Source organism: Sinohyriopsis cumingii, chromosome 2 (genome assembly GCF_028554795.1).
Source record: "Sinohyriopsis cumingii isolate HCF-2022 chromosome 2, ASM2855479v2, whole genome shotgun sequence".
NCBI lineage: Eukaryota > Metazoa > Mollusca > Bivalvia > Unionida > Unionidae > Sinohyriopsis > Sinohyriopsis cumingii.
In genome coordinates this window covers 86,503,714-86,526,737 of record NC_142962.1, presented here as the reverse complement: position 1 = coordinate 86,526,737, position 23,024 = coordinate 86,503,714, and the positions used below count along the sequence as shown (strand labels likewise).

The window sequence follows — 23,024 nt, the reverse complement described above, 5'->3', positions numbered from 1 at the left end:
CAATGTTGTAGACTTTTAGAAGAAGATTAACATACACTCAATGTTGTAGTCTTTTAGAAGAAGGTTAAAATACACTCAATGTTGTAGTCTTTTAGAAGAAGATTAAGATACACTCAGTTTTGTAGACTTTTAGAAGAAGATTAACATACACTCAATGTTGTAGTCTTTTAGAAGAAGGTTAAAATACACTCAATGTTGTAGTCTTTTAGAAGAAGATTAAGATACACTCAATGTTGTAGACTTTTAGAAGAAGATTAACATACACTCAATGTTGTAGTCTTTTAGAAGAAGGTTAAAATACACTCAGTTTTGTAGACTTTTAGAAGAAGGTTAAGATACACTCAGTTTTGTATTCTTTTAGAAGAAGATTAAGATACACTCAATGTTGTAGTCTTTTAGAAGAAGGTTAAAATACACTCAATGTTGTAGTCTTTTAGAAGAAGGTTAAAATACACTCAGTTTTGTAGTCTTTTCAAGGAAGATTAAGATATACTTAATTTTGTATTCTTTTAGAAGAAGATTAATATACACTCAATGTTGTAGTCTTTTAGAAGAAGGTTAAAATACACTCAGTTTTGTAGTCTTTTCAAGGAAGATTAAGATATACTTAATTTTGTATTCTTTTAGAAGAAGATTAATATACACTCAGTTTTGTAGTCTTTTTGAAGAAGGTTATGATACACTCAATACTTCAGTTTCATAGAAAATGCAATGTTAATGACAGGTCTGTTTATTACAGTTCTGATAATTCATGAGTTCTGGACTTCATTAGGAAGCGAGTTAGAATAATCAGTTTCAAATCAATAGTTAAGATACACTCAGTTTTGTAGTCTTTAAGAAGAAGGTTAAGATACACAATTGGCAAAGATATCAAAGATATTACATACTCTGAGGCTAAAATAGATGGTGTTCACTGTCTGATATGTCTGAATTTCACCCACTGAAGAGTAAGGTAGACTATTTATATCACATGTCAACCACTTACATCACATGTCATCCGGAGATTGGTGAGTTTATCTTCTATCACAGATATGCTATCTTGGAATGCTTCTTGGAATATGAAGCAGAATAATCTTTCAGAACAATCTGGAATCTGGTGTAAATCATACAAAAATCTGCAAGAGACAGAAAAATGGCTTATGATGCTAGTATCTTAACAATACTGCATACAAATGAGTACCAGCTAAGATTATTCCATGTGAATTTACAAATACTGCATGCAAATGAGTACTGGATAATAGTATTCCATGTGAATTTACAAATACTGCATACAAATGAGTTCTGACTAAGATTATACCATGTGAATTTACAAATACTGCATGCAAATGAGTACTGGCTAAGATTATTCCATGTGAATTTACAAATACTGCATGCAAATGAGTACTGACTAAGATTATCCCATGTGAATTTACAAATACTGCATGCAATAGAGTACTGGCTAATAGTATTCATTGTGAATTTACAAATACTGCATACAAAATGAGTACTGGCTAAGATTATACCATGTGAATTTACAAATACTGCATACAAATGAGTACTGGCTAAGATTATTCCATGTGAAATTACCACCCCACTGGACAGGCGGCTTTAGTTGTTGTTGTTGTTGTTGTTGTGGAGTTAAACGCCATTTTTCAGCACACGATAGGCTACACATGGCGGCCAGTATTAATGGTGGAGGAAGAAACAAGGGAAATCCCCCGGAAAGAACCACCGACCCACGAGAAGCTACTGGCAAGCTTTCTCACATACCCACATTGGCTGAATCTGAGACTCGAACCAGCGCAGACAGAGGTGAGACAGCAGCAATCCGTAACGGAGAACACTTTAGACCACTCGGCCACTCGGGGCCCCAGGTGACTTTAGAAGAGAGTCATCAATTTATGTTAGTGAAGGAACCTTATACAGAGGAATGGTTTCACAACGCTACATCAAAACACAACAAGTAGCAAGGACGGGCCTACATGTCAAACCACTGGTATAAAATGCATGACCAATGGACTGCAAGATTGCATCAAAACAAAACAAGAAGCAAGGAAGGGCCTACATGTCACACCATTGGTGTAAAATGTGTGACCAATGGATCCCAAGGCCAAAATGTTGTGGGTGCTTTTCTCAGAAGGAACTGTCTTATCCTGACGTTGATTAATCTCACATGAATTATAATGAGGTGGGTTTATAGTGAGTGACTATTGTAAATTTTGATACATTTACGTTGTAGCCTTTAATGGCACATCAGCACAATAGTGACTATATGAAAAACCAAAATCATAATAAGTAAAATTGAACTAGATGATTACTTACTGTTCTGGTTTGTCAAGAGGGATATCAGGGTTTTTATTTACATGTTCTTTAATTTTCTGAATCTCCTCCTCATTTCCTCTCTGAAAACATGAAAATCCAGTATTAAATGTCAATATAGATCAACTGCTTCAAAAGTTGTACTGACAAATTTAACTACAGTACATGCATAATATGCATACTGTATCTTTGCTATATCAAAAAATGTATACATTTTTCACTGAAACAAAACGAGACTCAAGTTTCAATTAAAAATTTATATCAATGATACAGCATACATACTATACATATATTTCATTGATACATGATACTAATATACATAGATACATTTACAATGGAATTAAGATCAACAACAATTGATGTGCATTGATGGAGGTAGTCAACTCTTCACATCCCTGTTGATTGCATCTGCAACAAAAACAGTTCTGCAGCTATTGCAATACAATTATCCATACTGAATAAATAGATGCCTCAGTTTAAATAAAGTAAAAGTCTACAAACAGAACATGGAGAGCATCCTGAACACTGAAAGTGCAGAGATTCAATCCCCAGTGAGTACAACAAGCAAAATAATAAATGGGGCATAATTCATTACTATGCATGATTTACCAATGCTACTGACCATGATTCATTTTAAGCTGTCATCTTTCTCTCTCCTTATCGGTTAATTTGAGTGTACATTTTGCTTTTTTTCATCATCAAGCTCACATCAAGCACCTGTGGTTAACCATAGATGCAATTTAGAATTTTGTATCATTTTTATATGAACTCTTTGAGTCATCAGAGTATCCCAGAATGTATTCTTTTAAAAAAATGGCATACCTGGGTGCCATGTATGTTTAAATGGAACAGTCCATAACAGATATATCCATTTTGATTTCCCTTTCACTTCTGGTCAAAGTCTATTATATCAACCCCAATAAGATTTATTTTCAAAGTTTGTCAAGAGTGTCAACACTCAGCCTGCACTGCAGCTTTGTTTCGATCACATTCTAATGTGAAAATCCATACTCACATTCTATGCTTGACACTAGAAGTACCGGTGAAATTACTAAAAAATGAAGCACAATGGGGATTGTGACTTACTGAAACTAGTTCTGTCACATGAATCACATATGGCTAATCTCATTTACTGAAACTAGTTCTGTCACATGAATCACATATGGATAATCTCATTTACTGAAACTAGTTCTGTCACATGAATCACATATGGATAATCTCATTTACTGAAACTAGTTCTGTCATATGAATCACATATGGATAATCTCATTTACTGAAACTAGTTCTGTCACATGAATCACACTACAGTACCATGACATACCAAAACTAGTTCTGTCACAGGAATCATACTACAGTACCGTGACATATCAAAACTAGTTCTGTCACATGAATCACGTTTGGATAATCTCATTCAATGAAACCACTGTCACATGGATCACATTACAGTACTGTGATTCGCCGAAACTAGTTCTGTCACATGAATCACATATGGATAATCTCATTTACTGAAACTGGTTCTGTCACATGAATCACAGTTGGGTTCTTTGATTTACTGAAACTAATTTGTCACATGAATTACATTTGGGTTTTGTGATTTACTAAAATTAGTTCTGTCACATGAATCATATTTGGATAATCTCATTTACTGAAACTAGTTCTGTCACATGAATCACATTTAGATATTGTGATTTACTGAAACTAGTTCTGTCACATGAAGCACATTTGAGTACTGTGATTTACTGAAACTAATTCTGTCACAAGAATCACAAATTGGGTACAGTAATTTACTGAAACTAGTTCTGTCACATGAATCAAATCTTGGTACAGTGATTTGCTGAAGCTAGTTCTGTCACATGAATCACAATTGGGTACAGTGATTTACTGAAACTAGTTTTGTCACATTTATCACACTGGGTTCTGTGATTTACTGTTAGTAATTCAGCTAGTAAGAGTCCTCAAGAAGTGTTGTATACAATGTCCTCAAGAATCTCTATTCATTCTTTAATAAGGACAGATGACTCCATCACTGTTTCCCTGGTTGACTGCTATGAGTAATGACCGTATCACTGTTCTCTTGGTTGGCTGTAATAAGCAATGACTGTATGACTGTTCTCTTGGTTGACTGTAATAAGCAATGACTGTATGACTGTTCTCCTGGTTGACTGTAATAAGCAATGACTGTATGACTGTTCTCCTGGTTGACTGTAATAAGCAATGACTGTATGACTGTTCTCCTGGTTGACTGTAATGAGCAATGACTTATTACTATTCTCTTGGTTGACTGAAATGAGCAATGACTATTACTGTTCTCTTGGTTGACTGTAATAAGCAATGACTGTATTACTGTTCTCTTGGTTGACTGTAATAAGCAATGACTGTATTACTGTTCTCCTAGTTGACTGTAATAAGCAATAACTATATGACTGTTCTCTTGGTTGACTGTAATAAGCAATGACTGTATTACTGTTCTCTTGGTTGACTGTAATAAGCAATACTGTATTAATGTTCTCTTGGTTGACTGTAATAAGCAATGACTATTACTGTTCTCTTGGTTGACTGTAATAAGCAATATCATATTATTGTTCTCTTGGTTGACTGTAATAAGCAATGACTGTATTACTATTCTCTTGGTTGACTGTAATAAGCAATACTGTATTACTGTTCTCTTGGTTGACTGTAATAAGCAATGACTGTATTACTGTTCTCTTGGTTGACTGTAATAAGCAATACTGTATTACTGTTCTCTTGGTTGACTGTAATAAGCAATATCGGATTGCTGTTCTCTTGGTTGACTGTAATAAGCAATGACTGTATTATTGTTCTCTTGGTTGACTGTAATAAGCAGTGACTGAATTTCTGTTCTCTTGGTTGACTTTAATAAGCAATACTGTATTACCATTCTCTTGGATGACTGTAATGAGCAATCAAAGTATCCATATGATCATTACCAAACTGTGGCATGTTACAAACATGACTGCCCAATGATGGTAACTGGTTCTTGGCCATGAAGCCTCTCTGTGGAGGATCACCAAATTATCCAATCTTAATTGGAGACAGTTCATGTCAACTGGAAGGGCATGTAACTCGCTTACCTAGCAAACCAAAAGCTACAGCTATCCAGAAATAGGTTTTGTACCATAACAGCTTCAGCAAGGTCCTGGCTAATAGCCAGAACTTCTCTGAGTTTTGCCATATTAGGACCCAGGACAGATTCCATTTTGGAAACAAAGTGAGGGATTCTGGTCTATTCAAAATAAAACTGACTAATAGGTCTAATAGATTTTGATCATGACTAATATATACTCTGCCATCATGCCTGAATGTGTCAGGTATCATCCTCTAGCCTTTGATGGTAACTGGTGCCCACTCTTTTCCTTGTAGAGCCAGAGAAAAAAGTTGACTAGGTGATGGATGAAGGCACTCAAAGGGACAACAGAACTGACTCTACATCAGTCCCTGAAAAAATGCCAATATCCCTCATAAGCCTTCAGAGTGGAGGGCTTCTTTTCTTGACAGTATCTCCACAATCGAAGGTCTGAATTTATTCTTTTGCAAGGCTGTCCTGACAAAAGCTAAGCATGAAGGACAAGACAGTCTAGGCAACCGAGAAAAACCTGCAACCTTGGTTGTTTAAGAAGATATGGTTTGGCCATAATTTTCTTGTATAGGGTTATTACTAGCGCAAGTAGATCAATGATCCAGGACTTGTCCCATCTGATAGTGGCTACCAGAATTATTTTGTAATTCTGACACAGCATTTCCTGTGTTAATTTTGGTACTGAGACCATTTGGGGGTAAGCAACAGCCCATAACAGATTGACAGCACATCCATGGACCAAGCTTCTGGGTCCGGTACCAGAGACACAAAGGTGGGCAGCTTGTGGTTCCATCTTGCTGCAAACAGGTTGATATTTAGATGCACCAAAAGTTCACAAATCCAATGACTATTCCATATCAATAACCTGACTCTGTCTAGACAGAACATCAGCCACAACACTGATTCTGTCAGGAATGTGTCTGATGCCCATTCGAGGAGGAAACCACTACAAAGCGATAGCTTTTATTTCTAGAAGGTTGGTATAAAAGGGCCATTCCCCTGGTCTCTATTTGATTCTGCTGTGAATTTGTATTTCAATCTGTTGGTAACACCAACGAAGAAACTGATAAACAAGCACATACAGTTTGTGGCAATTGGGTGCCTGCTTAAGGAGGCGACCACTAAAGAGTTCTCAAATATAATCTGAACTGATTTCTAACTCCATCAACCCTGCCCGATTATTTATGATAGCTTTCATTTCTATTATGTTGGCATGAAGAGGCCATTGCCCTGGTCCCAATTTGACACTGACCACATCGAGGCCCAGCAGCAAGTGAACTCCCCAATCTTATGTACTAGCATCTATACAGTGATTTTCACTTGTGGTTTCTCAATAAGAATTTGTTATGAGCCAACCATGGTTGCAACACTGACACAGAAATTACTGTACCTTCTTCATGATACTGACCTTCTGACTGAGTGGACTGGAAACGGGACCATTGAAACAACAAAGTCATTTGCAACACACACATATAAAGGCAGCCAAGCAAAATTATCTCCATCACCACATTGAGTAATTTGAGGAGTAAGTTACAAGAACTCTCTCGCTGAAATCACGTCCTGTTGGGAATGGACTCTACAGTTTGATAAACCATAGGATGCAGACATGAGGGAAACATATTGAGACTGGATATAACCTCCATACCTAGGGTGGACAAAACACTGGGATGGAAAATGAGATTTTTCTCATTTCACTAGAAAACCAAGATGATTAATATGACAGAAGATCGATTTTGTCCTTGCCGAGAATAGCATTTACCATATAATTTTGGCGGAGATCATCAAGATATACTGCTGCTGCCATAAAGGATGTTGACTGGAACAGGGTGATGATACAATCCATAACTTTGATGGAGCACTCAGGGGTTGATATCTAGACCAAACACAAGGACTCGAAATTGGTCATCATGGTAAGCAAGCTGAAAAAACTTTCATTATGCCGGGTGAAAAGGGACATGAAAGTAAGCATCTGTGAGATTGAGACTGATGGCATTCTCATCCCTTTGGATGGAGAGACTGAAAAACTTGCCATATCGATCATGAACTTTGGCAGAAGAATGAATTTGTTGAGGTGACTCTAGTCTATGATCTGCCTCAATATCTACCAACTGTTTGTCAATTAGTTGAAAAATACACAGTCTTTCTCCCAATCTGATGACATAAATGATCTCAGAAGGAGATTGGAAGAAAGAGGAGGGGTTGGATAACAAAATCCAAAGACCTGTCGAAATGACCCATCAGTTTTGTGGAAACAGGATGATCTAACAATCAGAACTGCAGGAGCCTGGTGTCCACCAGTAGTCTGTCTATAGGTGGTAGGGGTGTAAGTCAGCATCAGAAAGTGGGAGGCATGCAGAAGAAAAGCTTTGTTTCTTACCTTCCCTATCAGATTGCCTCCTAAACTGATTCAGCTGTTGTCTACTGCCGTAAGGACGAGATCTGATCAACGCTTGGAACACAAAAGTTCCATTTTGCCTGGCTTGCCTATCATCCCTCAATTGTGGCAGAGATGGTTGATTCAAGATAATGACACAGGTGAAGCAGCCAGTTGGAGGGGTTAGTTCCTGAGCTCCCTGCATCTGAACTTTGTCAATTTTGCTCCCAAACATCAATGGTGGGCCAAATGGAGCCATCTGAAATGCCTGGGTGTAATGTGGTTTTAACAACATGGAACAAAAACATGGATCAGGATATATCGTCAAGATTGGCAGAGGCAGTCAATGCATTAGCCATTCTATGATGTGCTGCTCTGTTCATCAAGTGAGTCATCGATTCCCAGGCACGTTGACTGGCAAATTATTCAGCTGCTTGGAAAATAGCTTATGAGTCCAGATCTAATATCGAAGATGTGGCAATTTTTCAAACTAGCTTTTCATGTGGCAAGAAAATATATTCTTGTCCACCTTATAAAATGGTGAGGGAGACATGTTAACCACTATTGCATTCTTGCCCAATGCTGAGAGCTCTGTATGATAGGCTGTAGACATGTCCTGTACCTGCATGATGAGAACATAGCTGTTACTTGGCTTTCTGAAAGAAAAGCTTTAACATTTCTCGGGTCAAAGATATATTTGGAGAACTAATTATTAATCTCCTTGAGTTCTGCTGACTGGGGAAGAATACGGAAAGAAGGAGATTCTTCCTCCTCATCAATGTTGATTGACGCTTTGACTTTATAGTTAAGCTTTTTGGTCAATGTTGGAGGACATTCTAAGGCCAGCAACACCTGGAATATCTCTTCTATGGCAGCCTTAAAACTCCGTCCTCTCCAAGAATGGATTGGAGAAGGGCTGTTGCTCAAAGTATCTTCACAATAATTCTGTGAATATTCTTGGTCCTCTTCTGCTTCTATTTTGGGATAAACCATACCTTGTAGTAATGATAACACAATGCCATCATCCCTATATGAAAAAAATCACTAATACCTTGTGGGCAGACGATGAAAACAGGAAGAGCCAGCTCTGCCAGGTTAAATGATAAAAAATATAAACAATAAATAAATTAACATGTCAGTTTGTTAATAATCCATTTTAAAAAAATCGCAAAATGACACCCATTATAAAGAGAGTGTGCAAACAAAAGACAGCCTGCATGAACATCTGAAAGTCAACATGCATCAACAATCATTAGATCTATAAAGACTATTTCTAAGAAAGTGATAAATTTCATCCATCTGCCAAATTATAAAAATAATGTCAACTGCCTGTTTATGAATCAATATTTAATCCAAAATTTTGAATGGAAAGTTTGAAATTCACACATAAAGATTTGGATTAATGCCAGGCTTATTCTGTAAGATGTGCATGGAAGCAAAGCTAAAAGCACCAAGCAGTGGCAAGGGGAGGTGATGGGCAAGATTACTGTCCTTTGTATGATATAGACATAAAAGATGAATTTTCATCTCGGGTAAGGGTGGTAGCAGGTTTACATTCCTTATGTTAATGTTACTGGGGAATATATTCAAAGCAGAAATGTCTTCCTAGATGGTGACAAGCTCAGCCAATCAGATGCAAGATGACCTCATCAGCATGCATAGATTTTGCTCATCATGTAATTCATCCAAAACCTTGATGACACAAAAGTATATTCCAAATCTGTTCAAGATCAGATCAGAAATATGGCTCTCACATGAATAACAAGTTCAGCCAATCAGATGACCTAATCAGTATGCATTAATTTGGATCACTGTTGATACAAACCCATGTCAAATTTTGAAATCAACTTGGAAATATGGACTTCAGAGTGATAACAAGCAGTTGTTGAGGAACAGAGATGACAGATGATTCATTCTGCATGAACGATACTGGGCTGTACTATAAGCTCACATGTGCCCTTGACAAGGTATACTAAAACTGAAGCATGCAATTTTAGTGGAAGCTTATGTGTTTAATATTATTTACTTGCAGGGCATGAAAAGTATACAAATATATAAGTCATTTAAAAAAACACTTACATGTTCATAAATATGACGAAGCTTTTCCTCATTCAAAACGGAGGTATCAAAGGTAAGAATGGCTAGAAGAAAAAAGATAGCAAGTTAAGAAATATTCAAACACAGAAATTATGTGATTAAATTTAGCTAATTAAGAATTGAGCAAGACAAGGTGCTCTCTTACATAATTTAGAGTACACGTAGCTGACTTCAATGTTCATCATTTACACCTAAAACTTAGCATGAATTTTTTAAAACTATTAATTAGAGCATTCACAATAAACACTCCACTGCAACAAAAACAATGTATCATCAATTTGTAAAAAAAAAACATTTGGTATGAACTTTGCCAAAATTTAACTATGCTAAACTATTGTGACTTACAACAGAGATGAAAAGAATTATGTAAGCCATGGTAACAGAAAGGTCAAATACAGGTGATTAGTCAGGAAATCCAGATTTACAATGTATTAAACAAGAGGTTAACACTGTCATGTAATCTTGGATTTGTAGTATATCACAAAAGACATGAACTGAGTCATGTCAACCAGATTTACAGTGCATTAAACAAGAGGTTAACACTGTCATGTAATCCTGGATTTGTAGTATATCACAAGACATGAACTGAGTCATGTCAACCAGATTTACAATATATTAAACAAGAGGTTAACACTGTCATGTAATCCTGGATTTGTAGTATATCACAAAAGACATGAACTGAGTCATGTCAACCAGATTTACAATACATTAAACAAGAGGTTAACACTGACATGTAATCCTGGATTTGTAGTATATCACAAAAGACATGAACTGAGTCATGTCAACCAGATTTACAGTGCATTAAACAAGAGGTTAACACTGTCATCTAATCCTGGATTTGTAGTATATCACAAAAGACATGAACTGAGTCATGTCAACCAGATTTACAATACATTAAACAAGAGGTTAACACTGACATGTAATCCTGGATTTGTAGTATATCACAAAAGACATGAACTGAGTCATGTCAACCAGATTTACAGTGCATTAAACAAGAGGTTAACACTGTCATGTAATCCTGGATTTGTAGTATATCACAAAAGACATGAACTGAGTCATGTCAACCAGATTTACAGTGCATTAAACAAGAGGTTAACACTGTCATGTAATCCTGGATTTGTAGTATATCACAAAAGACATGAACCGAGTCATGTCAACCAGATTTACAATATATTAAACAAGAGGCTAACACTGTCATGTAATCCTGGATTTGTAGTATATCACAAAAGACATGAACTGAGTCATGTCAACCAGATTTACAGTGCATTAAACAAGAGGTTAACACTGTCATGTAATCCTGGATTTGTAGTATATCACAAAAGACATGAACTGAGTCATGTCAACCAGATTTACAGTGCATTAAACAAGAGGTTAACACTGTCATGTAATCCTGGATTTGTAGTATATCACAAAAGACATGAACCGAGTCATGTCAACCAGATTTACAGTGCATTAAACAAGAGGTTAACACTCATGTAATCCTGGATTTGTAGTATATCACAAAAGACATGAACTGAGTCATGTCAACCAGATTTACAATACATTAAACAAGAGGTTAACACTGTCATGTAATCCTGGATTTGTAGTATATCACAAAAGACATGAACTGAGTCATGTCAACCAGATTTACAATATATTGCAATGAACAGAATCATTTACACCTGATTTACTTTAAGTTATAATACTGATTAATGAGTCATGTAAAACAGATTTGTAAAACAAAAGCTTACCATGTTCAACCTCTGACATTTCCAGCCTAAGACTAGATAAGAAAATGCCAACTGTCTGTGACTTCTTGGGTTCTATGATTTTGGCCACCTGAAATGGAGTGATTCAAAAGTATCTATACCATTTTATCTTCATAATGCACTTTATAAACATATTTCATGGTTTGATGCTTTGCTGAAAATGTTTATATGCAAAGATAATTAGGTGATGACTGACTGGTTGCCTACTTCTTCATTTCTGTTGCAGGAAGGAGGGGGGACTTTCTTTCAAACCTGGTCTTACATTAACCCAAAAATAATATCATGGATATAATAATGTTGTTCTTTTTGTTTGTACAAATCAGAGCAAGAATATATTTTTAGCTATTTGTAAAAACAGAAAACTACCCCATCCCCCACCAAAAATTAAATGGTCATACCTTTGTCTGTCAATATATAATGGAAACCTACAAGATGTGACAATAAAGTCAAATCATACATGATTGTTTAGGTGTGCAAACTTCAGTAGCTATGTAATGTTGCAATAAGGATGACACACTAAATTAAAACTGGGAGATTTAATCTGGAACATAACAAATATTTGTAAAATGATAATTATAATTAATTTGACAATAACAGTAAAAGCAATTGATTCAGCTCATAAATATTAAATGCATCAGATATTACAAGTTATTTATGAAAGAAGTTCTCTGATCCAATGACTGTCTTTGAAGGTAAACAGCTTAACTGTTTTAAATCCAAGCCAATGATTGAACCAAAGTCTCCAGTCTTCTAAATCTACAAATAGTTTCAAACCATATGTAAGTTTTGAAACTAAAAAATCTTTAAATAAATACTGCTAATTCTTTAAAATATAATTATTCTGATATCTTTATTTACCATAAATTCAAAACAAAAGTTTCATCTGGTCTGCCATAGCATTATCTAAACATGTGCAGTCATTAGAGCATGAAAACTGGACCAATAAGATGTCATCTAAACATGCAGTCATTATAGCATGAAAACTGGACTACTAAGATGTTATCTAAACATCTGCAGTCATGAGAGCATGAAAACTGGACCAATAAGATGTTATCTAAACATCTGCAGTCATTAGAGCATGAAAACTGGACTACTAGGATGCTATCTAAACATCTGCAGTCATTAGAGCATGAAAACTGGACCACTAAGATGTTATCTAAACATCTGCAGTCATTAGAGCATGAAAACTGGACCACTAAGATGTTATCTAAACATCTGCAGTCATTAGAGCATGAAAACTGGACCAACAAGATGTTATCTAAACATATGCAGTCATAAGAGCATGAAAACTGGACCACTAATAATGTTAACTGTGAAGATTTATTTTTTGTAATGCTAATACACCCAAAAAATTTCAGAACTACACACAACAGTGTTTAAGAAACTGAATCTAATGCAAAAGCTTAATGTAAATGATGGAGAATGAAAAGTATGTTACTGTGTCCTACTTATGGCCATGGTGAATAGTAATGTCCAAAATGAATACACCCATCAAATTTTTATGACTGCACATAAAACAGTGTCAGAAAAACTGAACTAAATTAAGAAACTTCATGTAATCAGTGGAACATGAAAATGAGGTCACAGTGACCTCATTTTTAATGGTGAGTAGTACTCTCCAAGATGAATACACCTGGTTTGATTCATGACTTTATTATTGTGTACATAGTATGCAACAATCAAATCAATACTATTTATCTGAACAAATCTGAAACTCAACCTTTCTCCCGATCTGCAAGTAAGGCTTACATCTAACAACTACTTGTATGTAAGCCATAAACATTGTACATACCATACCTCAATGTGAATTATTTCATCTACAGTATGTCTCTATCTCTGATTATGATAGGATTCAGTGTACATGTCTTTACTGAATACATCTGCCAATTTAGGTAAAACATTCTGATTATTATTATGATATTGTTTTTTTGTATTTATTAATGAAACAAATTGATAATGTAGCAAGGTTCACACAGATATTTCATCAGAAAATTCAATCAAAATATAATGAATTGTATCCAAAGTAAGGCAGAAGATTGAATATAGTATGTGTCAAGTCGACAAAATTCAAGATTTAAGTATTTTATTCACATACAAGAATTCAGAAATATTTTTTCCTAAACTATGCAGAGGTAAAATAAATGTAGCTGAGGGGGCTTTGAGGCATGGCAGTTGAGGGTGTAGCTGAGGGGGCTTTGAGGCATGGCAGTTGAGGGTGTAGCTCAAGGGTGTTGGAGGCATGGCACTTGATAGTGTAGCTCAGGGGGGCATTGAGGCATGGCAGTTGAGGGTGTAGCTCAAGGGTCTTGAGGCATGGCACTTGATACTGTAGCTGAGGGGGGGCATTGAGGCATGACAGTTGAGGGTGGAGCTGAAGGGGCTTGGAGCCATGGCAGTTAGGGCTGTTGCCGAATGGATTGGAGGCATGGTAGCTTGGGGTGTAGCTGAAGGGGCTTGGAAACATGGCAGTTAGGGTTGAAGATTAAGGGCTTTGGAGGCATGGCAGTTTAGGGCTGTAGCTGAAGGGGCTTGGAAACATGGCAGTTAAGTGTGTAGCTTAAAGGGCTTGGAGGCATGGCAGTTAGGGGTGTAGTTGAAGGGGCTTGAAGGCATGGCAGTTAGGGGTGTAGCTGAAGGGGCTTGGAAGCAAAGCAATTAGGGGTGTAGCTTAAAGGGTTTGGAGGCATATCAGTTAAGCATGTAGCTTAGCTGAAGGGGGTTGGAGGCATGGCAGTTAGGGATGTTGCTGAAGGGGCTTGGAAGCATGGCAGTTAGGGGTGTAGCAAAAGGGGCTAGGAGGCATATCAGTTAAGCATGTAGCTTACCTTAAGGGGCTTGTTGGCATGGCAGTTAGGGGTGTAGCAAAAGGGGCTAGGAGGAAAGGCAATTAGGGGTGTATCATATCATCTACATCTACTGTAAGTAAACAGTATTTTATTTACATTAATTTCATACTCACACAGAAGAATATTTCCAGAAGACAGAAATTCTGACTTTCAGAACAAATCATTTTGTCTTGATGATCTTCGAAATTCAAGCACCTTTCAAGGACTGATAAACATTTTCAAGAACTTTTCCAGTAATTTTTGGAGATAACCTTAAGTTTAAGAATTCTGCAAGGTAGCAACCAAGTTTAATGCACTTTTTAAGATTTGCAAGCCCTGTGCAACCGGATATACTGAATGGAAATACACACTAGCTAACACCCAATGTACCACATGCATATTCTTTTCCAAGGTTATCAATTTTGTCAATGTTCAAAAACAGAAAACTAAACTAAACTAAATACACATGTAAATATTTTAACTATACTGAAAACCTGTGCATAACACAAAAATTGAGCATACAACAAATGTCAATGTGACTTACTTTTGACTATAGGAGTAATATGCTCCAAGGTAAACATACCCATGAAGTTTCATGACTATACACAAAATGGTGTCAGAGTAATTTAGATAAATGCAAGAGAAAAGTGATCTGTAACTCTTGCCTTTGCTATACAGACAAGAGAAAAGTGATCTGTAACTCTTGCCTTTGCTATGCATGAAAGAGAAAAGTGATCTGTAACTCTTGCCTTTGCTATGCATGAAAGAGAAAAGTGATCTGTAACTTTTGTTTTTGCTATGCATGAAAGAGAAAAGTGATCTGTAACTCTTGCCTTTGCTATGCATGAAAGAGAAAAGTGATCTGTAACTCTTGCCTTTGCTATGCATGAAAGAGAAAAGTGATCTGTAACTTTTCTTTTTGTTATGCATGAAAGAGAAAAGTGATCTGTAACTTTTGCCTTTGCTATGCATGAAAGAGAAAAGTGATCTGTAACTCTTGCCTTTGATATGCATGAAAGAAAAAAGTGATCTATAACTCTTGCCAATACCTTGCAGGTGAAAGTAAAACATGCCTTTGTTTCTCTATAGTACTGTTACAAGTCAAGATAGGAATGAGAAGAAAGGGCAAAAAATATGCAATCTTGATACTCATAACCGTAGGTTAATTTTTCCCATCCAAATAAATGTCATTTATCTGACAATCAGGTTTAATTTCTAAATGCCCAATGATAATAAACTAAACTTGTAAGACTGTCGTAAAAATGTTCATTACCTGTTTAGTGACAGACTTGGACCGGATTGTTAACTTTTTACAGGTTTCCTGTGCCGGTCTGGAAAACATGTCATCAAACTCATCAACGTTGATGTCTGGCTCAACTAACTCCTCCCACACCAGCCTGACATTAGTATACCTACAAAAAGTCATTTTTTTTGTCAATTTCTTGCAGAAGTATTAAATGAAACTGTCCATGGTGTCATGCTGGGCCTGCCTGCACGATGTATCTACAAGCCAATTAACATGATTCTGTGTTCATCTGTATCAGATATGTCTGTAGTACAGTCACAGCTCAGATAAGACACTTGTACATGCACATTTCATATATGACACGTATTACATCCACAGTATCAAACATAACACTTAGTACATGTTAGTACATGCAATGTATCAAATATGACACTTGGTACATCCACAGTTGAGATAAAACACTTAGTACATTCACAGTTCAGATATGACACTAAGTACATCACAATACCAAATGTGACACTTAGTACATGTACAGTATAAGGTATTACATTTAGTACATGCCTGGTATCTGACAGGACAACTAGCACATGCATCTTATCTGATACTGTAGATGTATTATCATATCTGATACTGCAATACATGTCATGCCTTTTACTGTAGATGCAATACATGTCATGCCTGTTACTGCAGATGTAATACATATCATGCCTGATACTGCAGATGTAATACATGTCACTGTACATGTAATACATGTCATGCCTGTTACTGTAGATGTAATACATGTTTGATACCATAATACATGTCATACCTGATAGTGTAGATGTAACACATCATGTCTGTTACTGTAGATGTAACACGTTATACCTGATACTGTAGATGTAAAGCTTATTTAATACCATAATACATTTCATACCTGATAGTGTAGATGTAACGCATGTCACGTCTGTTACTGTAGAAACACGTCATACCTGATACTGTAGATGTACAGCGTATTTGATACCAGAATAGATGTCATGCCTGATAGTGTAGATGTAATAGATGTCATGCATGTTACAGTAGATGTAATATGTGTTACTGTAGATGTAATAAATGTCATACCTGATACTGCAGATGTAACACATCATGCCTGATACTGTGATATACTAACTGTCATATCTGATGATGCAAACATACCTAGTGCTACATATGTCGTAGATGTATTAAGTGTCATAAATGTAAAGATGCCAAGGGTGCCCAGGTAATCAGGTACCTGCCCATTCATAATTACCTGGGTAATAAATTGAGCCATAGGGTCCCCATTTTTTTCATGTAAAAAAAAGTTTCCAAGTTAGATCAAAGATTATATGTGGTGATGTCAGGAGCAAGTGAGACACAGAATAATGAGTAAAGTTGAGGCTCATGTTATGTTACTATTGGTTGCCTCACATTTATCCATTGTAGACCTTCATCTATTAATCTTATATTCTTGACAGGTGCCACCATTTGGCCATGTAATCAAATAGTTTCCTTACTTTCTATTTATATTAACTGTATGCAAGACATTGCCGAGAAAACAGACACATTTCTTGTATTTTTTAAACCATGTGTCACAGATTCATTGTATACTGATACAGACTTAGATAGTGCACCAGTCTATATTGAAATAAAAAAAGGCACCAAATGTTAAGCAAAATGGGCTTTATTGATGTAACTCATGGATGTTATATAACTGAAAAATGTTAGAGGAGAGAGATTTTGTTAAACTGAAGAACATGCTGCATCAGGAAAGGGACAAGTCAATAGTGCTTTACAAATTTTGAAAGAGGAATTCGAAATAGATTTCATACAGCATTCAAAATTTGTGGACTTCATTTTACGACCATTCAGGAGAAGTTAGACATGTAGACTAATTAAAATAAATGGTATGTAAAAATAATTTACCATTTTGTTTTGGTCTGTATTCTTGTACTAATCCACATGGATTTAGCCAATTTCAGACAGCAAAAATAAATTTAAATTTTTTATTAAGTTTTCTATAATTATGGCATGTAATATATAGATTGCTTATTGATGCTCAGATTACACTTTTTTGCCACTTATATTAGAAATAATTACGTTTGAACCTCTCTGGGAGTTGGCATGTATGAACCTACAACAAACCAGTTCAGGTTCACATTGAATATAATTTTCCTTAGACTGGGTACCTAGGTAACTGATCATTAGCATCAACAGATACACAGTCGATTTTTTATACATTGTTAACAGTTAACTGTTATCAGTCCATTTCACATTGACATTTGTTTGCTTTTTCTACTACAAACTTAATCTGAGGTTATTCAATGCTTTCTCAACAATCAATTCTGTTCTGATTTCACTTTCATCAACATTTTCCACCTGATTAAAATTTTCATATTAAATCTGGATACTGGTATTTAATGTCACAGCCATGGCACTTATATCAGTACTATCATGTCACTGGACTCACTATTATTTGATGTCACAGTTATGGCACTTATGTAAGTACAATTATGTCACTGGACTCACTATTATTTAATGTCACAGTTATGGCACTTATGTAAGTACAATTATGTCACTGGACTCACTATTATTTAATGTCACAGTTATGGCACTTATGTAAGTACAATTATGTCACTGGACTCACTATTATTTAATGTCACAGCCATGGCACTTATATCAGTACAATTATGTCACTGGACTCACTATTACTACTGGTTTTTATCGTGACAGCCATGGCACTTAAATCAGTACAATCATGTCACTGGACTCACTATTATTTAATGTCACTGTTATGGCACTTATATCAATACAATTATGTCACCGGACTCACTATTACTATTGGCTTTTAGTGTCACAGCCATGACACTTATATCAGTATAATCATGTCACTGGACTCACTATTACTATTGGTTTTTAGTGTCACAGCCATGACTTATATCAGTACAATCATGTCACTGGACTCGCTATTACCACATGTATTTAACTACATATGGCCCTTATGTCAGTACATGTCACTACACTCACCATTACCACAGGTATTTAACTACATGGCCCTTAAGTCTGAACAAGTATGCCACTACACTCACTATTACCACAGGTATTTAACTACATGGCCCTTACGTTAGTACATGTCACTACATTCACTATTACCACATGTATTTAACTACATATGGCCCGTAAGTCAGTACATGTCACTAAACTCACTATTACCAATGGTACTTAACTACATGGCCCTTAAGTCAGTACAAGTATGTGACTACACTCAATTTTACAAAAGGTATTTAACTGCATGGCCTTTAAGTCAGTACAAGTATGTTACTACACTCACTATTACTACAGGTATTTAACTACATGGCCCTTAAGTAAGTACAAGTCTGTCACTACACTATTACCACAGGTATTTAACTACATGGCGCTTAAGACAGTATATGTCACTACACTCACTATTACCACAGGTATTTAACTACAGGACCTTAAGTCAGTACGTCACTACACTTACTATTACCACAGGTCCTTAAGTCAGTACAAGTATGTCACTACACTCATTATTACCACAGGTATTTAACTACATGGCTGTTAACTCAGTACAAGTATGTCACTACACTCACTATTACCACAGGTATTTCACTACATGGCCCTTAAGCCAGTGCATGTCACTACACTCACTATTACCACAGGTATCTAACTACGTTTCCCTTAAGTCAGTAAAACTATGTCACTAAACTCACCAACAGGGATCATAGCCCTGTGAGACATTGTTAGAAAATAATCTATCCTGGATCCCATAGATTTCCCCTACTCACTCTTTATTCATGGGTGTTTTTATCTCATGGACTTGTATCCTCTGCCAGAACAGCGGCTTCATTGGGGATTTGGGACTAATGACTGGTCTAAGAGATGCTGAAAATAATAAAACTAAAATTCAATATCAAATTTGATTCCATTCCATTCACTTATCCTTGAAAGCATAAAACCAGTTACATTGTCTCCAATAATAAAAATCATGTTCAATACAGAGGGCTATATACTACATACTAAAATACAAGTCATATTTGGAATAAGATATGCTAAAAAACATACTGAGTTTTCAAATGTACAAAGTCAAAGGGTGAAGGTAAAAAGGTACATAGTGTCTGTACATCTGTATGCATGTGTACATATATATGGATATTGTACTCTACACAAAGCTTTCATATTGACTCCAGATTATATATATATATATATATATATATAAGTCTACCAAGGTCAATATTTACATCGTTTAATGAAAAGATGCTTAACCAAATTAACAAATGAGAACAGCACACCTTGACAATATGAAAGCACAGTTGTTCTAAGCAGTTAATGAGTGTGATGTATATAGTTTAGAGTGGACAATGGTACATGTATATGTGGAAATTTTATTTTGCAGAGCATCCAGGATGAATTAGAAAAAAAAAAATAAATTTGTATCGGTTTTACCAATGACATTCTGCAGAAAATTACCCACAATGACATGAAATAAAGTCTTATTTGTACAGGAACTTGCAAATCTACCGTTGTCTACAATAAATTACTGATGTTGATCTGCCTGCTCAAAATAAATAAACCCCAGTATTATCTAGGTCTGTAGTTGTTCTTTTTAGCTTGGTCATGTATTTTTTTAGAAAACCAGAAGGGTATATCTATCTGACTGTTGAAATGGACTTTAATAGATAGCTAAAAATAGAATCTCACAAAGTTCTAACATTTTCAGTTCAAAGCATACTTTTAAGTCTGTAAATTGACTGCTGAGTTGAAAAACTTTCCAGATTTCTTCAAATTTCTAAACACATAGTTGCTCCCCACTCTGAGTCGGGTAAATCTGTATCAACTTCTGCCACATGAAAAATGTTAGTAGTGACCCATTTATGGACAGGCCTGGACAGGGCATTTAATACACTACTCAATCAACTGTAAAAGCAATTCATGTTACTTCTTTGATTTTCTTAAGAGAATGAATAGAAAAATATCTTAAGGGTGAATTCCATTGTATTCAAAACCTATACTCATAAACGAACTACTTACACAGTAAATATTTTAATTTATTATGATATGGTGTGATTCACTGAATGACAAAGATGATACAACATGATTTTTTATTTATTATGATATGGTGTGATTCATCAAATGACTGAGATAATACATTACTTTTTTTATTTATTACGATATGGCATGATTCATCGAATAACAAAGATAATAGAACATGATTTTTGTATATTTATTATGATATGGTGTGATTCATTGAATGACAAATGACAAAACATGATTATTATGATATAGTGTGATTCATCGAATGACAAATGATAAAACATGATTATTATGATATGGTGTGATTCATTGAATGACAAATGACAAAACATGATTATTATGATATGGTGTGAAAAAGATGATAGAACATGATTTTACACAGTATTTTACCCATGACTGAAGTGGGAGTTCGCATTTAACTTATGTGCACTGATTACAGGTGATGTCATTGGTACCAGTCTGAGTTTAACTTGTGTGTACCAATTGCATGTGATGTCACTGGTACCAGATTGAGTTTAACATGTGTACTGATCATGTGTGATGTCACTGGTAGTAAAAGGCAATCTAGCACTGTTATCTGTTATTGCTACAATGAGATCAGCATAATCCAGTGTGTAGCACTGAATTGGTCAGCATGTCCAGTGTGTAGCACTGAATTGGTCAGAATGGTCCAGTGTGTAACACTGAATTGGTCAGCATGGTCCAGTGTGCAACACTAAAATGTTCTAATGATCCAGTGTTGCACTAAATTGTTCCAATCAAGAAATAACCTTTTTCATCCAGCACCATTTTGTTCAACATTAATCACTTTAAAATGGCAGTGTTATTAATGACTTCATAGCTCTTCCCTAAGAATCTGTGAGTAGTATCCAGCAGCCACTGTAAACATTATCATGCAGAAAATAAATTCAGACCAATGTGAACTTGACAATGAAATGTTGGCCTCTATTCAACTTTTTATTTTGCCCATTTTTATATATTTACATATTAACTTTTATTTTGAACTTTAAATCACTAATATATAGCAACTATTGTGCTGACATACCATTAAACCATACACACACACACACACACACAGATACATTGTTGTGTATGTTTAATTTGTTGAACTCTGTCCATAATTGAGGGTGTGAGTTCGGCCTACCTGACTAAAGTCTTTGTTTTTTGTAAACTATATATCACATAGGTAATTTTTGTCCATGACTGTATATTATATATTAAGATTATCAGTGTATCCCCCCGGGGCGTAAAATTGAGGGTACAAAAAACCCCTAGGTGTCAAAACTGGGGGTCAAATAAAAAATGTGGGGGTCAAAAATGTACTGACAAATTTTCATACGACTCATACTTTTTCAGCTTGAAATAGGATACTGCAACTTGCACAACATACTCTCTCTCTCTTTCTCTAAACATACAAATACACCAACATGCACAATTAACAAACAAATGCATTGTCCATTCAAAGAATAATTTTATTAGTTCATTTTTCTTTTAAAGTCATACTTTTAACAGTCTCCTCAACAATATTATAGCCCAACACATTACATATAAGCCAATACAAAAAGGCAAATAAATCTTTTTAACCAAATGGGAGTTAATTTACTGTCTTTCATCAATGTGTACTATCATAAGTTTCATTGTACTTCGTCCTAGAACACATTTATCAAAATATCAAGGAGGATACTGATTCGTCTTCTTTCTAATAAGTTACACTTGAACTTTAAGATCTTTCTTTTATTGCTGTAAAAGTTAAAAACCAACAAAATCTGCAATGACCCGCTGACTTTGTAATCCAAATAACACATTTGTCTCTGCAAGTTTACTGACTTCTATGTTGTGAAATAATGTCTTAGGTTATAATGTGTTCTCCAGATATCTTATGGCAAACGAGGGCATATTTTTAAAAATTCTAAAATCCTGTCACGAAAGGATTATTCGCTTTTGCAGTCTTTGCAATCATGCGATTAGAAGTCACACCAGCAATCATAATGAATATTCCAGTCAAGGGAATAATTTTCTCCATTTTTCATTAAAGTTAGATCCACAGTTACTCTTTTGTGTTCTGCTTCTTTCACTTTCTTAACTAATGCTTTTTAGTGCATGACGTTTTAATCTAGCGATCACTTTCTAGTGCAACGAGCCTTGATGTTAAATATCTAGAACAGCTTGCCGAGCTCGATGGAAATCGCGAGAAGCTCGCGAAATTAGGGGAAGCTACTCCGTCATAACATTGCCTATGCTAGTCTGGTTCATTGTTTTATATGTTCCCTGCATTGCACTTTGCTATACGAAT

General features: G+C 35.6%; 1 protein-coding gene across 1 annotated transcript in view; it reads right to left on the bottom strand.

Annotated features, from left to right (window-relative positions):
- The window catches only part of LOC149805319 (uncharacterized), a 179,609-nt gene that overhangs the window by 63,627 nt on the left and 92,958 nt on the right, over positions 1 to 23,024 (bottom strand). The window contains exons 8-13 of the mRNA XM_089949229.1: positions 19,486 to 19,582; positions 15,713 to 15,851; positions 11,597 to 11,684; positions 9,849 to 9,910; positions 2,302 to 2,381; positions 986 to 1,115 (exon numbers count right to left, since the gene is read on the bottom strand). Of these exons, the coding sequence (XP_089805355.1) occupies positions 986 to 1,115; positions 2,302 to 2,381; positions 9,849 to 9,910; positions 11,597 to 11,684; positions 15,713 to 15,851; positions 19,486 to 19,582 (596 nt within the window). The remainder of the gene's footprint in view (positions 1 to 985; positions 1,116 to 2,301; positions 2,382 to 9,848; positions 9,911 to 11,596; positions 11,685 to 15,712; positions 15,852 to 19,485; positions 19,583 to 23,024) is intronic.